Raw genomic sequence first — 17,587 nt, forward strand, 5'->3', positions numbered from 1 at the left:
CCAAACTGCCTACAGCTAAGGAAGTTATTCTGTTCTACCATGTATTTTGAGTCTGTGGCATTTCACAGGACACAGAGACTTATCACAGCTCTCAGATCTCCTAATGGTTTTGGGGCAACTTCTCTCGACTATTATGAACAACAGTACAACTCTTGACTGTTATGAAGTACAGTGCGTCCAATGGCTAAAGGGTTGAACCAGTACTAAAAAAACACCAGTACATTGATGGCCACCAAAACCCCTCTTTCTGGTCATGTGGGCCAAGTATGTTGACAACACTCAAAGCTCCTCTGCCCTGGGCACGTCCCCTTGTGAGTCCCAGTTTAAGTATGTTCCTCCAATGTTTCCTGGTCATGAGCCCAAGAACTGGGTTCCCTCTACCCAACAGTTCCAACATTGTTTCCACACAGCATCAAAGACAGAACAACTGCCAGTGCAGATCCACCCTGTTATCCAGAGGGTGTGGCTGCCCACCTAAAATCTGCCCAAATACAGTGCATCTGGAAAGTATTCACAGCACTGAAATCTTGAAATCTTTGCAGATTTACATATACATGTGCGTAAGTATACAGCTTTTGCTCAATACTTTGTTGAAGCTCCTTTGGCACCAATTGAAGTCTTTTTAAATTTGATGCTACAAGCTTGCCACCTATTTTTGGGCAGTTTCTCCCATTTTCTTTGCAGAGCCTCTCAAGCTCCATCAGTTTGAAAGGGCACAGACATTTTCACATCTCTCATGAGATGTTCAATCAGGTTCAAGTCTAGGCTCTGGCTGAACCACTCAAGGACATTCACAGAGTCAACCTGTAACCACTCCTTTGTTATCTTGGCTGTGTGCTTAGGGTTGTTATCTTGTTGAAAGATGAACCGTCACCCCAGTCTGAGGACCAAAGTGCTCTGGAGCAGGTTTCATCCTGGATGTCTCTGTACATTGCTGTATTCATCTTTCCCTCAATCCTGACTAGTCTCCCAGTTCATCCCCACAGCAACATCCCCACAGCATGATGCTGCTTCACTGTAGGGATTGTATTTTCCAGGTGATGAGCAGTGCCTGGTTTCCTTCAGACATGACACTTTGCATTCAGGTAAAAGAGTTCAATCTTTGTTTCAACAGACCAGAGAACTGTGTTCATCATGGTCTGAGAGTCCTTCAGCTGCCTTTTGCCAAACTCCAGGCAGGCCGTCATGTGCCTTTTATTGAGTAGTGACATCTGTCTGGCCACTCTACCATATAGGCCTGATTGGTAAAGTGCTGCAGAGAATGGTAAAGACCATCGAGTTCATGGTCACCTTCCTGACTATGGCCCTCCTCCCCTGATCGCTCAGTTTGGCTGAGCAGGCCACTCTAGGAAGAGTCCTGGTGGTTCCAAACTTTGTCTATTTACAGATGATGGAGGCCACTGTACTCATTAGGACCTTCAATGCTGCAGACATTTTCTGTACCCTTCCTCAGATCTGTTTCTGTTTATCCCCCTATCTGAATGTACATCAGATTGTATGTACTGTACAGGTCCAGCTTGTTGAAGATTCAGAGTGATCTAAGTTGCTCTATGCTTGCTGGAACTAAGGGACGAGGATACCTGTATTTGGATTGATCTGGTAAAGGACAGAACACTACCTAATAAAATGGCCAGACTGACCACAATAGAAACACTTGAGACAGGTCTGTGAAGCGGTTGTAGGAGGAAGTAGTTCATGGCCTTAACTCCAAAATTCTGTTATCCATTTAATGATTTAAAACAATCATTGGGTAAATCAAATGCTGATTATAGTCAGATATATAGAGTCAGATCTGAGAGATGTGAGAGTGAGTGAAAGTCTCTTATATATTAACTGTTCACATGATTGTGAGTAATTAATCACAGGTGAGCAGCAGGTCATACAGTATGATTCTCATAGAGATGATCTTACCTCAGAATCTTCAGTTTACAGTGAGAAATCTCCAGTACAGAAAAAAGAGACTTCACTTTTGAGTCTCTGAAATTATTTCCAGACAGATCCAGTTCTCTCAGGTGTGAGGGGTTTGATCTCAGAGCTGAAGTCAAAGCAGCACAGCCTTCATTTATGACATCAGAATTACACAACCTGTAGAAAGACAATAACAAACTCTTCAAACTGTTAATTCAGGACACCGATTTTTGCTTTATTTTATTTTATTTTATTTTATTTTATTTTTTTACAGAAGCTGTAGTGCAAAGTAATAAATTCTGATTTTCCCAAAATGCAGTTTTAACATAGGTTTTTTTCAACTTCCAGGATGTTAACTGACGTGTTATCTTACAGCTGTTGCTTGTTGGAATAAACTGAGGCCTATTAACAACCAGCACTGAAATTCCCAACCTGTTCACTCAAACTAAACACTCTATTCTGAACTTGATTTGACACACTTTTTTCTATAACTATCTAAAGGTCAGCAGGGTCATCAAGATGTAACGTGGATCCTCTTTACTGTAAAGTTGAGTAATTTTTTACTAGGACATCTTCAGTCTAACAAGGTGACGAATTTTACCTCAGTGTCTCTAGTTTACAGTGAAGATTCTTCAGTGCAGCAGAGAGACACTTCACTCCTGCACCTCTGATGGTATTCCAAGACAAATCCAGCTCTTTTAGGTGAAAGGGGTTTGACCTTAGTGCTGAACTCAGAGCAGCACAGTCTTCATCTGAGACACCACAATGATCCAACCTGCAGAAAGACATTGACAAACTCAGTTCAACAGAGTTCAACAGAACTTTTTGTTCAGTCACTGCAGTCTTTAATCACAATGAAATAGAGAATCTTAGCCATAAACTATCTGAGAGCAAATATAAAAATAAAATCTATTTATTGAGGTTTAATATATGTATATATATATTTGTCAGTCTAAATATTTCTGTTACCAATGGGACCTTATGTAGACATACAGATTTGTCACAGTCCAGTTGTTTTGTGCTTTACACCACTCTATGCGATGCTTGCCATTGTACTTGCTAATATGAGTTAGCTACTATGGAAACCATGAAGCTCCCACCATACAGTTTTGTGTGTGGTAATGTCAGTGGAAGTTTAAAACTCTTTAGCTATGAAACTGGCAGAGTGTTGGCAACTTTTAGGCATCATGCACCTCAGCACTCAGTGACCCTGTTCAGTGGCTTTATGTGGTCTTCTGTTTCATAACTGAGTTGCTACTGTTCCTAAATGCTTCCACTTTCCAATTATTAAATGTAAAAATTTTATATATATATATATATATATATATATATATATATATATATATATATATATATATATATATATATATATATATATATATATAATTTAAAATGTAAATTAAACTACAATTACAGTGCATTATATATACAATATATTTATCACAAACAGTACACAGTAATAGAAGATAAGCTGTTATATAGCGCTATGATAAAAGGTAAGAATGATTTTTCGGATAGTCTTTTATAGCAAAAGTGTTGAATTAGTCTTTCTTGTCCTTGTAGTATGTCATGAAGGAAGTGTGATGGATAGTAAATGATGGAAAGCAGTTTGTTAAGTGACTTCTCACTAAATAATACTTATCCAGGTGTGTTAATGATAGTTTCAAAATTGCAAATGAGTTTATTGATCCTATTGGCATCTTATTGGCTTCTGACATTCCTCAAATAAAATACCCTGTTCATCCCCTTCTTGTACAACACCTTAAGTGTTAGTCCTCCAGTCAATTCTTTTCAAGTGAACACACAGAACTTATAATTCTCAATAATTACAACCTCATTACCTATGATGTTTAAGGTCTTGGTCACAGTTCTTGTAATTCTAAACTTTATCACCATTTGTTAGGTTTTGTTTATATTAAGGAATTGTCACTATCTTCCAGGCTCACAGACAGACGGGGTCGCTCTGCCTCAGACCTCCGCAGAGAGCATTGCTTCGCATTTGGGTCCAGTCTCCACTGACCTGCATTCTCTGACAGGAACAGGTGAATCCTGGAGTACCACTCTGCAAAGTACTGTAAGCTACCAGTTTCCTGTACCTTGATTTCTGCCAATCTGTAATAAACCCTATCGCTGCAGAATCATTAGAAAACTTTTACAGATGGCATGACACAAATTTATACTGGAAGTCTGAGTTGTACACTCTGAAAAGAAATCGAGACAAGACAATCCCTGGTGGTGTTTCATTCATACTAAAAACCATATCTGGCAGGATCTTCCCCAGCTATACAAACTGGGGCCTGTCTGACTAATATTTAACAGTCTAGGAAACCGTAGGCACAAACCATGTGGTAAATGTTACTTGAGTTAAAGTAGATCCATTCAGTAAAATGTGACTTCAGTAAAAGTAAAAGTGTCCCTTCGAACTTTCACTTGAATTAAAGTACAGTTTTTGCCTTCAAATGTAATAAGTATTGAAAGTACTGATTTATTATAACTATAATGTCCCTGTTATCATTTTTATCACAAGACTCGTCACTTAATCACCTCAGTTTATGTGAAAAGACTTGAATGTGACTCTCAGCACACTGATCTATTAATAGAATGATTTGTGCAAGAGCGTGTGTGCGTGTGAGAACATAAAGTTACAAGATTAAACTTGTCACCACATGATGAATAATGACTGCAGTACAAAATAATACATTTCTCTCTGTCTTTAGAATCCTCACTATTTCAAAGCTAATTTTCAGTTTCCCTTATTAATAGAAAAGCTGCAAGAGAATGTCATTCTGAGTGTTTTTAATGTCATGACTAAGGAGTGAGGAGCAGGTGATGCGACTCTCAGAGAGATGATCTTACCTCAGTATCTCAAGTTTACAGTGAGGATTCTCCAGTAGAGCAGAGAGACACTTCACTCCTGAGCCTCTGAGGTAATTCCAGGACAGATTCAGATGTCTCAGATGTGAGGGGTTTGTTCTCAGAGCTGAAGCCAGTACAGCACACCCTTCATCTGATACACCACAATCACACAACCTGCAGAAAGACAATCACAGAGAGAGGGAGTGAGAAAAAGAATATATAGATTAAGTAATATGTAATATATTATACTATTATACTTAATGTTAATAAGTTAAATATTAAGTCTAATTTTTTAAATACTTATTATGTTACTGATCAGAAATCTTTATTTTCTATGTTTAACAAAAACATTGATCAAAACAAATTAATATGTTTTATTAAATTAATCCAATCCTCTTGAGTCCAGCTAACTAGCTGGCAGAGGAGGTGTCACCAAAATTTGATATAAATTAAACATGGCGTTAAATGTACATTCATATCAGTTATGGACTATGACTGGAGCACCTTTTGACACCACAAAACTTGATCAGGCTACTAAATGCCTACAGTGAACATCACATTACACAAAAAGCATGTAAGGAGAGTTATAAAATGCTCTTTGTGCTGCTAAGTCACTGTATCTCTTTACCCCAACTAACAGAAAATACCAATAATAATGCTAAATTAACTTATTTAATACTGTAGAAAAATTAACAGGATCACTACAGCAACATGCAAACCATCAACATGTAGCAGTGATGATTTCCAAAAGACCAAATAAATTTTATTTATTTCTTAATCCTGATCAAAATAACTCACCTAAAATTATTTTTTAAAACCAGTAATTCCAAAAGCAATAAAACATTCTTTAAAAATAAGCAATTTTCCCCTTAGCCCCAGTTTTTTTTCCTTTTAGCCCCAGTTATTTAAAAAAATCTTTTAATCGAATCGACCCCCTAATTATAAAACTGACCTGTGTCAGTTGTCCAACTATAGGCCAAAATCAAACACCCCATTATCTCTAATCAACATAGAAATAATATTAAATATGTTAGTCATAGCACAGAGACAGCACTGGTTAAAGTGATAAATAACCTGCTACTAGCCTCTATCCATTATGGTCGTTTCTCCTTGCTCGATTTGTAAGCTCCTTGACCTTACTGCAGCTTTTGACATTTTAACCATATTATTCTGCATTGACCAGATCATTTTGAAGAAATAGCTGTTTCTTGTCTCAGGTCTTATTTGGCTAAATGTTATCAGTTTGTAGATGTAAATAGTGACTTTTGAACACTTATTAAAATTGTTGCTTTGCAAAATTCTGTTTTAAGCCCACTGCTATTTTTCTTTCCCTATGCTATCTCCATGTTCAATTATTCATAAACATGCTATTAGCTTCCACTATTATGCTTAGGATACATAACTGTATGTTTCAGTAGTACCAGATGAGAGACACCAGCTTAATAAAGTTGAGGATTGAAGTTTATACAACTGTGGTGAGACCTGCGATGCTGTATGGTTTACTGAATTGTTAAAAAAAATTTATGATCAAACTCTTGATGTCACCCAAATGAGGATGGGTTCCCTTTTGAGTCTGGTTCCTCTCAAGGTTTCTTCCTCATTACATCTAAGGGAGTTTTTCCTTGCCACAGTCACCACGGCTGCTCATCAGGGATAAACACACACCTTCACCTTCACTGTTGATTTCTGTAAAGCTGCTTTAAGACAATGTCTGTTGTGAAAAGCGCTATAGAAATAAACTTGACTTGACTTTACAGACAGTGGCACTGAGTAAAAGACAGGAGATAAAGCTGGAGGTGGTAGAGTTGAAGACGCTGAGAAGAGCAGGTAATGCAACTCTCAGGGATGATGATGATCTTACCTCAATGTTTCCAGCTTACAGTGAGGATTCTCCAGTACAGCAGAGAGACACTTCACTCCCGAGTTTTTGATGTTATTCCATGACAGATCCAGTTCTCTCAGATGTGAGGGGTTTGATTTCAGAGCTGAAGTCAGAGCAGCACAACCTTCATCTGAGATCTCACAATCACACAACCTGCAAAAAGACGACACACCCTTCACTCTCTCAGTTCAGAATACTCAGATCAGTTCATCAGGATCTTTTACAGCATTTTAGATAGGAATTATTTAAAAGCAATACATAACAAACTCTAACTATTGTTTCAGACCGTGTAACCCAGCCATTAGAGTTGCACAAGCTTATTGCTGTTCCCAAGACAAGGTAAATCCAGATAATTAATAAAGTTTGCATTAGGAAGGGCATCCAGCATAAAACATGGCAACCAACGTGGTAACTAACATGGTTAGCAACGACTGCCACAGCTATTGTTAGTAACAGGGTACCGGTGGAAATTGGGCTAATGTTGGCCAACGGAGGAGAAGAAGAGGAGGAAGATGTCTACAGGGACAGCAGGGAAAGGAGAAGTGTAGGAGAGTGGAGGTTAGGATTGATCCTTTAAATGTTGGTACTGGTAAAGAGAGAGAGTAAGCTGATATGACAAAGCAGAGAAAAATATACATGTGTGTTCAATAGACCGAGTGGAAAGGGAATAAGGACGGATGAATGGGTTCAAACATTTCTTCCATGGTGTGGAAATAGAAATGGTGTAGGCGTAATCCTGAAGAAAGAGTTCCTTAGTTTCTGATAAGGGGATGAACATGAAGCTGGAAGTTGAAGGTGTGATGAGTTGGGAAGGATGTGCTGCAAATTAGGGCAATAAAGGATGCAGATGGAAGTGTGTTCACTAGTGAGGAGAGTGTGTTGAGAAGGTAGAGGGAGTATTTTGAGCAGATGAATGACTTCAGCAAGCTACACAGTGTGAGTAAAGAAACTGCTGCGTCATTGTTTTCATGTGACATGATGTGGCTGAGCGACAGTGTTCGGGACGCCGCCATTCTGCTGGACGAGCTAGCCACGTTTCGTGCTGACAGAAATGCAGATCTGTGCAGAAAGACTCGTGGTGGGCGACTGTGTGTTTATATCAACACGGAATGGTGTAAGAACTCTGTCTTCGTTTCCATCTATTGCTCACCCGTGGTGGAGTTTATGGCTGTGAGATGAAGACCTTTTTATTTACACTGGGAATTAATCACTATTGTTCTCGGAGTGTACATTCCATCTAGCTCTAATGCTAAATAGGTATTCTGTGTACTCTATGGGACCTTTAGTGAACTGCAGTACACACACCCTGACGGACTGTTTATAGTCGCCGGAGATTTCAATTGTGCAAATCTCAGAACTGTGCTCCCTAGATTTCATCAGAATGTGGACTTTGCAATCAGAGGGCAAAACATGCTGGCTGTTGTTTAAACAACCATCCCGGGTGCATACCGGGCAAAGCCCCGCCCCCACCTTGGATACTTAGACCACATCTCTGTTATGCTGTCTCATCAGCAAAAACGATGAGTCAGCTTACAGAGAGGAGGTGAAACAGTTAACAGTCAAGGACTTAACAAGTAGATCATCAAGAGCACCAAATTTCCTTGGTGTTTATCTGGCAGAGAACTTCACCTGGTCACTCGGTCACTCAACACCAGCCCAGAGGAACTATTGAGAGCATCCTGAGCAGCTGCATCACTGCCAGGTTTGGGAACTGCACCGTCTCGGATCGCAAGACACTAGAGAGGATAATGAGGACAATCGAGAATATCTCCAGATTTTGTGATTCGGTAGTAATTTCTCCACCAACTGCAAGTTTATTTACTCAGAACAGGCTTGCACATATCTCGTACGGCCAACAAACATTACTCGGTCACAACTACAGAGAGGGACTTTCAACAAACTTTGAACTCCCTCGGGTAATCGCTCGAACACCGTGGACCCCGGCACCGAGACCGTAAACAAAGGAGGGGAACCGAGGTGGCATTAGGGCTAGGCTTAGGCTAAACCTTAAATTCTGCTTTTAAATCTGGCAACGCAAAGGACTACAACAGAGCCAGGGCCAATCTGAAAAGAGGCATCAGGAGAGCCAAACATGCATACAAAATCCACATAAAAGAGCAGTTCCGCAACTCTGACCCAAAACGCATGTAGAAAGGCATCCAGACCATCACATACTACAAACCGACACCTCGATCTCAACCAACCAGCAGTGCCTTCCTACCGGACGAACTTAATCACATTTTTGCTCATTTCTATCAAGGCATAGCACATTTCACCTCAACCACTGACTCTTCTACTGTTCACAGTCCACTTTCACTCTCAACAACGGACGTATATTCAGCACACAAGGATGCATGCAATGCAGCTGGTCTGGACGACATTCTGGAATGTGTTCTCTAAGCATGCGCTGGACAACTGGCACAGGTTTTCACTGACATTTTCAACCTGTCACTGGTCCAAGCCACGGTTCCTACATGCCTGAAGACTACAACCATCATAGCAGTGCCTAAGCACTCAGCTGCCAAATGCCTGAATGCCTTTCGCCCAGTTGCACTCACCCATATAGTTATGAAGTGCTTTGAGAAACTGGTTCTGACTCACCTCACTGCGGGCCTACCAACTACACTGGAAACACAACAGTTTGCCTATTGCCCGAACAGTTCGACAGAAGATACAGTTTCCACTTCTCTTTTTTCAGCCCTCACCCACCTGGATAAAAACAACACCTACATCAGAATGCTGTTTATTGACTTTAGCTCTGAATTCAAAACAGTCTGTACTGATCACTAAGCTCAGGCAAGCAGGTATCCTCAACCCACATTCCGAACACTGGCATCCCACAGACTGTATCTCTCCAGTCTTTTAACACGCTACAATCCGTCACGCTCCCTGAGATCTCAAAACTCTGGGCTTCTAGTAGTTCCTAGAATAGCAAAGTCCACTAAAGGCGGTAGAGCATTTTCACATTTAGCTCCCAAACTTTGGAATAGTCTTCCTGACAGTGTTCGGGGCTCAGATACACTCTCCCAGTTTAAGTGCAGATTAAAAACATATCTTTTTAGCAAAGCCTACACATAACACACATCACACACATCACATCACAACCTTGTGCTCCAGAACATCTGATCACATGCACATTATCAACTTGTGCTATTAATATCATGAACAGCAGCTACGCTAATTCCTCTCCAAGGCTTCTCTTTCTCTCCCCATCCCGAGGCATCCTGAGGTTTGGCCAGCTCCAGTCACGTCCCACCTCGTGAAGATTATGGACTTTTAATAAGTAGAGGCCGAACTCGCAAACATCCTGAACCATCTAGAGACATACCAGTGACAATTGGATCCCGCTACATGTGTGGAGTTTTGACATTGGACCTCCTGGAGTGTTTAAAGGCTCTGGCATGGAGAAGCTGTTGCTGGATCTGTGATGATCACAAATGTTGAGCTCAGTAGCTCCTTCTTTTATACCAAAGAATGTAGAAAGAACATTTACTTATAATCTTATACTCCAGTGCTCATGTTAGTTCTCACTCTCCAGTGTTCTGTATGGTTGAAAGATTTATGATCAAACTCTTGATGTCACCCAAATGAGGATGGGTTCCCCTTTTGAGTCTGGTCCCTTTCAAGGTTTCTTCCTCATAACATCTAAGGGAGTTTTTCCTTGCCACAGTCGCCACGGCTGCTCATCAGGGATAAACACACACCATTCACCTTCACTGTTGATTTCTGTAAAGCTGCTTTGAGACAATGTTTGTTGTGAAAAGCGCAATAGAAATAAACTTGACTTGAATTGACTTGACTTGACAGGGCTATATTCTGAGCACACTATTCTACTCCCTGTTTACCCACGACTGTGCTCCTCTGCATAACTCCAACATCTACATCAAGATGCAAATGACACCACTGTGGTCGGTCAGATCAGCAACAATGATGAATCGGCCTACAGGGAAGAGATCTGAAGCCTGACAGCATAGTGTGCCATCAACAACCTGACCTTCAACACCACGAAGAGCTCATCGTGGACTTTCGGAAATCTAACAGCAGGAGACATTCCCCAGTCTACATCAATGGAACTGAGGTAGAGAGGGTCTTCAGCTTTAGGTTCTTAGGAGTTCACCTCTCTGAGGATCTGTCCTGTCACCAGAACAATTCAGCCCTGGTTAGGAAGGAAGAACAAGGCCTGTACTTTTTGACGAGTCTTAAGAAAGCTCATTTGTCCCCTAGGGAGTCCCCCAAAGTTTTTACCGCTGCATCAACGAGAGCATCCTGACCAACTTAATCACTGTATGGTATGGAGGCTCCACTGTGTGTGAACGTAAAGCCCTGCAAAGGATAGTCAAAATCACCTAACGCATCACTGGCCTTCACCACAGCAGATGTCTGCGCAGAGTTAACAACATCATCAAGGACTCTTCACATCCCAATATATATATATATTTACTTGATATGTGTGACCCAGCCATTAGGGTTGGACAAGCCAGTGCACTCTAAGTGTCGGTCTTAAGCCCGGATAAATGTGGAGGGTTGCGTTTGTATAGCCTTTATATTTATTCATATCTTTCTATCTTTCTATCTATCTATCTATCTATCTATCTATCTATCTATCTATCTATCTATCTATCTATCTATCTATCTATCTATCTATCTATCTATCTATCATTAGAGTCTTTCTATCTCTATCTGCAAAGCCAACAGCATTGTGGACGACACCACACACCCCTCACACACTAACAATACTAGCATCCTCATAAGAAAAATAGGCTATAAACTAGTTAAATTGATAAGAAAGTTGTTAAAGTCATCTCAAAGAAGGGCTAATATTATTAATATGTAACTTAAAATGTAAATTTTTATTGTTTTAAATTGTGTTAATTGTATGAACAATGTTCTGTCCATGCACTTGGGTTTTGAGTTCATGACAACCTGTTGAAATTTTTCAGAGTGCATTCTGCATAATTATATGAAACAACATATTTTGTGCTCTTTACCTAAATGTAGGATGTTTTGGAGACAAGGAGAGAGGCTAGATTAAGATGGTTGGGTACTTAAGGTATATCAGTAGAAGAATGCTGAGGATGGAGACACCAGGAAGGAGTAAAAGAGGAAGACCAAAGAGGAGGTTTATTGATGTGATGAGGGAAGACATGCAGGTAGTTGGTTTGAAAGAGGCAGGTGTAGAGGACTGGGGGTATGGAGACGGATGATCTGCTGTGGAGACCACTAACGGGAGAAGCCGATAGAAGATGTTTGAGATAGTATATCTGAGCATGCATGATACGAAGGTGTGTCAGTCTATACATTTTTTGTCTTCAGACAGACCAAATATAGTCATAATTTGTGGAATATGTGACAGTTTTGACCCTGTGATAACATTTAGCTGGTCTTGTGTATGTGTTTTGTAGAGAGAGAGAGAGAGAGAGAGAGAGAGAGAGAGAGAGAGAGAGAGAGAGAGAGAGAGAGAGAACTTTCATTTTTGTTTTTACATCATGATAAACAATGGTTACAGTACAAATAACTACTTTTCTCCTCAGGAACCCCAACTATTTAAAAATTCAAATATCTGAAACATGCAGAAAACAACTAATATTGTGATCAGGTCATTAGGAATCAGACCAAACAGTGTGCACTGAAACTATTGGAGAATGTGTTTTACTGAGGAGCAGGTGATGTGACTCTCACAGAGATGATCTTACCTCAGTGTCTTGAGTTTATGGTGAGGATTCTCCAGTACAGCAGAGAGACGCTTCACTCCTGAGTCTCTGATGTTATTCCTAGACAGATCCAGTTCTCTCAGGTGTGAGGGGTTTGAAATCAGAGCTGAATTCAGTGCAGCACAGTCTTCATCTGATACTCCACAACCACACAACCTTGGGGCATTAAAAGTAAAACATTTAATATAAATTTTTTTCCTGACTTTTTGAACATTTGAACATCTGATGCAAGATGGCACTGCCAGAGTGGCAGCATGTTGCAGCAACTCCTATTTAGGTTTTAATTATTTTTTACATATCTTTGTAATTTTCTGGCACTTCGTGTTTGTCTTTTCGCATGTATGTGTGTGTAAATGTAAGCTGCAGTATGGAAATCAAAGTTGCTTTGTTTGTTCTTCTTTTTCTACTTTTTTGGACTTTGTTCACAGTTGTGTCTGTGACCTCTGTTCACAGCCGTTGTCCTATTGTTTACACCAGGGATCAGCTGTAGCTTTCCGGTGGCCCAGACAGAATCAGCTCCATGCTGCTTAAAACCTGTGGTGACCAGCTTTGTGGTATACTGTTGTATGTGTTTGGTCTGAGCCTAAAGCTGGGGAAAGTGTCACAGTGGTGGAAGACATCCTGTGTGGTACCTGTACCAAAGACATCTCGCCCAAAACACTTTGGGGACTATGGACTAGTAGCACTGACCTCACATCTGATGAAGACATCTCCAAACTCTGGTGAGCCCATCAATGGATCCAATTTAGTTTGCCTACCTGTCAGGAATAGGGGTGGAAGAAGCTGTCATCTTCCTCCCTAATAGGGCTTTTTCACACCTGGCAAAGGCTGGGAGCAGAGCAAGTCATTTTTTTACTTCTCTACTGCTTTTAACACAATTCAATCTGCACTTCTGAGGGATAAGCTAGTTTACATGAACTGGACCATCATCTATCCACTGTAGCTAAATACTGGATTACCTGATAAACCAACAACAGTATGCGAGGACTAGTGACTGTGAGTCTGACATGGTTGTCTGCAACACTGGAGCCCCGCAGGGAATGGTCCTGGCTCTGTTCTCCTTCGCAGATGATGATGACAGGGAGTACAGAGGACTGAGAGACTTTGTGGACTGGTGCCAATGGAGCTGCCTCCAGATAAATGTGGGGAAAACCAAAAAACTGCTGGTGGATTTCCATAGGCTCAAACACTCTCACCAGTGATCATTAAGGGAAAGTCAAGTCAAGTCAAGTCAAGTTTATTTGTATAGCGCTTTTCACAACAGACATTGTCTCAAAGCAGCTTTACAGAAAACAACAGTGAAGGTGAATGGTGTGCGTTTGTCCCTGATGAGCAAGCCGTGGCGACTGTGGCAAGGAAAAACTCCCTTAGATGATATGAGGAAGAAACCTTGGACTCTTTTAAATACCTTGGTGTTCATCTGAACAGCAAAATGGACAGATAACAGAGATGCAATTAACAAGAAAGGACAGAGCAGACTATTTTTGCTGAGGAGACTAAGTTCTGTACAGGGAGAGCCACTGAAGACCTTTTTTGACTCAGTGGTGGCCTCAGCAATCTTCTATGGAGTGGCCTGCTCGGTCAGCAGCATCTCTACTGCAGACAGGAAGAGACTGGACAAGTTTAACTGAAAGGTCAGCTTAGTCCTGGGGATTCCCCTGAACACTGTGCAGGAGGTGGGAGAAAGGAGGATGGTAGCTAAACACCTGTTTATTACTGTTTTTTAAAATGTGCAATATGACCTAGTGCAAGTAGTTTGAAAGTGTAACTACTATATTGTTGTATGTATATATTTATACTATGTCTCTGCTTTATATTTGCACATTTTTCTTTACTGCTGTAACACAGAAATTTCCTCACTGTGGGACGAGTAAACTTATATTTTATCTTATCTGATCTGATCTGATTTGATCTTTAGCTCATTCCGATACGTTTAGGTAGTGACTCTTTAATTAATAATTTTATGGTTCTTGTAAATATTAAAAGTAAATATTAAATACAATTGGCAAATACAAATCTAAAAATAAAGCTAAATATACAACCCTAGTTCCAAAAAAGTTGCAAAATGTGAATAAAAACAGAATGCAATGATTTGCAAATCTTATAAATCTATATTCTGTTCACAATCAAGCAAACAAAAATACCAAATGTTTAAACCATTGAATATGTACCATTTTAAAGAAAAAATAAATAAGGTATTCAATGGCTGCAACATGTCTCAAAAAAGTTGTGACGGGGCCATGTTTAGCACTGTGTAGCATCACGTCTTGTGTCTGTACATTGGGAACTGAGACCAGTTGCTGAAGTTTTGGGAGAGAAATGTTGTCCCCTATGTGTCTGATTTTAGTTGCTCAACAGTTCTGGGTTTCCTTTGTTGTATTTTTTGTTTCATGGTGTGCCAAATGTTTTAAAATGGTGAAAGGTATCGACTGCAGGCAGGTCAGTTCACCACCCGGACTCTCCTACTACAGAGTCATGCAGTAATAGATGCAGTATGCAGTAATCATCGTCTTGCTCAAATATGCAAAGCCTTCTCTGCTAAGGACGTTATCTGGATGGAAGCATTTTTTGCTCTACAACCTGTATATAGCATTCAGCATTGAAGGAGCCTTTTTAAATGTGCAAGCTGCTCATTCCACAGGCACTAATGCACTCCATACTGTCAGAGATGCGGCTTTCGATCTGACCACTTAAAACAAGCCAGATTAAATGAGCTTTGGCCCAGAGAGGATGGTGATATTTCTGGATCATGTACACGCATGACTACTTCATTGCATGATAGAGATTTAACCTGCATTTGTGGATGACATGCAAACTGTGTTCACAATGATATCTGGAGGTGTTAATGAACCTGTGCAATGATTAAATGCAGTGCTGCCTAAGGACCTGAAGATTACGACCATCCTTGTCCCTTATGCATAGCGATTTCTTTAAAACTCTTGATGATATTATGTATTGTAAATGTTAAGATATTCAATTGTTTGGCAATTATATTTTGAACATTATTCTGAAACTGTTCCACAAATTGCAGACAAAATCTTTCACAGATTGGTAAAGCTCTGTCCCGACTGTTTGGGCACTGTGTTTGGCCTGGCTTTTTATGCGTCATGTTCGGATTATTTGAATATGTTTTTGAACTTGTTGGGGGTTTTGTTTTGGAACTGTGTGTTGGGATCTGCACTGTTCTCGGATGGCAAGAACAGTGAATAATTTCTCTGAAACTATTGAAACTATTCTCTGAAACTATTCACCTGGCACTTGGTTACTCCCCAGTTTATGTTTATTAAAGACTCTTATCTTAAGCTCTTGATTTGCATCCGGCACTTGTGTCCCTCCAGCCAATCCCTGACAGTTTGGGGATGTTGGAAAACTGCTGTTCAGCCCAGTTTCTGAAGGGAGGGCATCATGTTCTGTTTAAGATTGTCACAATACAGGTTAAAATTCATGTCTCCCTCAATGAACGACAGCAGCACCCAGACCATGATGCTGCCACCACCGTGCTTGACTGTGGGCAAGGCACAATTCTCTTGGTGCTCCTCACTAGGGCGTCACCACACATGCTGGACTCCATCCGAGCCAAACAAGTTTATCTTGGTATCATCAGACCACAGGACATTGATCCAGTAATTCACGCTCTTGGACAGGTTGTCTTCAGCAAACTTTTTGCAGGCTTTCTTGTGAGCAGCTTCAGAAGAGGCTCCTTCTGGGACGACGACCTGCAAACCGACTTGTTACAGTGTGTGGTGTACGGTCTGAGCACTGACGAGTGGAACTTCTAACCTGTAAAGCAATGCTGCAGCACGCATGCGTCTGTTTTTTGAAGCAGCTTCTGCACCTGACACACAGCATGAGGACTCGATTTCTTTGATGGACCCTTGCGAGGTCTGTTCCGAGCGGAACCCGTCTTGGAAAACCTCTGTACGACCCTGACCACTGTACTGTAACTGTTTCAGGTGATACTGATCTTCTTATAGCCTTGGCATCTTTGTGGAGATCAACAATTTTATTTCTCAAATCCTCAGAGACCCTTTACCATGAGGTGAGATGTTGAACATCCAGTGGTCAGTATGAGAGAATTGGACTCAAAGCACCAAATTTACTGCTCTCATACAAGATACACAAATTTGCATGGTCGTGTCGAGCAGACAAAAACATGAACATGATGAATAGGACATGTGGATTTGCATGTTTACACCACGTACAGCTGTTATCACTGAGGGTGTACTTACTTTTGTTGCCAGCTTTTTAGATATTACCAACTTGTTGCCAGCTATTAATGGCTGTATGTTGAGTTAATTTTAGAGGACAGTAAATCTGTACTAATATACAAGCTGCAAATTGACTATTCTAAAATATACCCAAGTTTTATTTCTATAGTATTGTTTCTTGAGAAGATACTAAAATGGCTGCTGAAATGTGAGGGGTGTACTCACTTTTGTGAGGTATTCTATGTAACATCATTTACCATGCCTGTCAAAAATGTGGAAACATCTAGTATTTTTTGTTTCTAAGACACATGAATGTTGCATTTGCTTCTACAGTATGCAACAAAATCAGTAAAAGGCAAAAAAAATACTGAGTGATGGGACTGGATGAAGCAAAATGCAGGATGCAGACAGACGTACAAATGATAGTTTTTAATGAGTGCAAGCAGAGAATAATCCTGAATGTCCAAAAACGTATAAACAATAGAATATTCCGGCTGTCGGAAAACTTATGAACGCAGAAGTGAAGAAATTACAGAGTCCGAAGATAGTATACAGGAGCAGCCAGAAAAGCCAAACCTTGAATCAAGGTGGGGCAGAGAAAGCACAGAGATCCGTCTGGATTGCGGCTCATTGGAAGCGACTTCACCGTTCAACAAGACAAAGAGTTGAAGTGTACATCCGAACTCTGTAAGTGTTATTTAGAGAGCAGACAGACGTCTGGAGTGATATCTATCATGTAACCACCTGCCCAGTCACCGCACCTCAATCCTACTGATCTGCTCTCGGATTAACTGGATCACAAGATCAGAAGGGAATCTTCAACTAGTGACGATCACCTCTGATAAATTTCACAGAAGGCAAAGCAAAGTATTTCAGCTGAATGTTTGGAGAAAAAAACTGTCCGGATGCTGAGTATGTGTAAAGAGTGCATTCTTAATGGTAAGGGAGGATTTCTCAGTGGAAATAAATCGGAATATCTGGACATTTATATATTTGTTTGGTCAAAGTAAATCGTCAAAAAA

The 17,587-nt window shown here is 40.5% G+C and overlaps 1 protein-coding gene across 1 annotated transcript in view; it reads right to left on the reverse strand.

Moving 5' to 3' along the window:
• Positions 1-17,587, reverse strand: part of LOC310716822 (uncharacterized protein) — a 58,230-nt gene that overhangs the window by 20,450 nt on the left and 20,193 nt on the right. Inside the window, 5 exon segments of the mRNA XM_083524296.1 lie at positions 1,912-2,085; positions 2,510-2,683; positions 4,765-4,938; positions 6,626-6,799; positions 12,340-12,513. Coding sequence (XP_083380422.1) covers positions 1,912-2,085; positions 2,510-2,683; positions 4,765-4,938; positions 6,626-6,799; positions 12,340-12,513 — 870 coding nt within the window.

This window comes from Silurus aristotelis (genome assembly GCF_946808225.1).
Source record: "Silurus aristotelis genome assembly, chromosome: 21".
NCBI lineage: Eukaryota > Metazoa > Chordata > Actinopteri > Siluriformes > Siluridae > Silurus > Silurus aristotelis.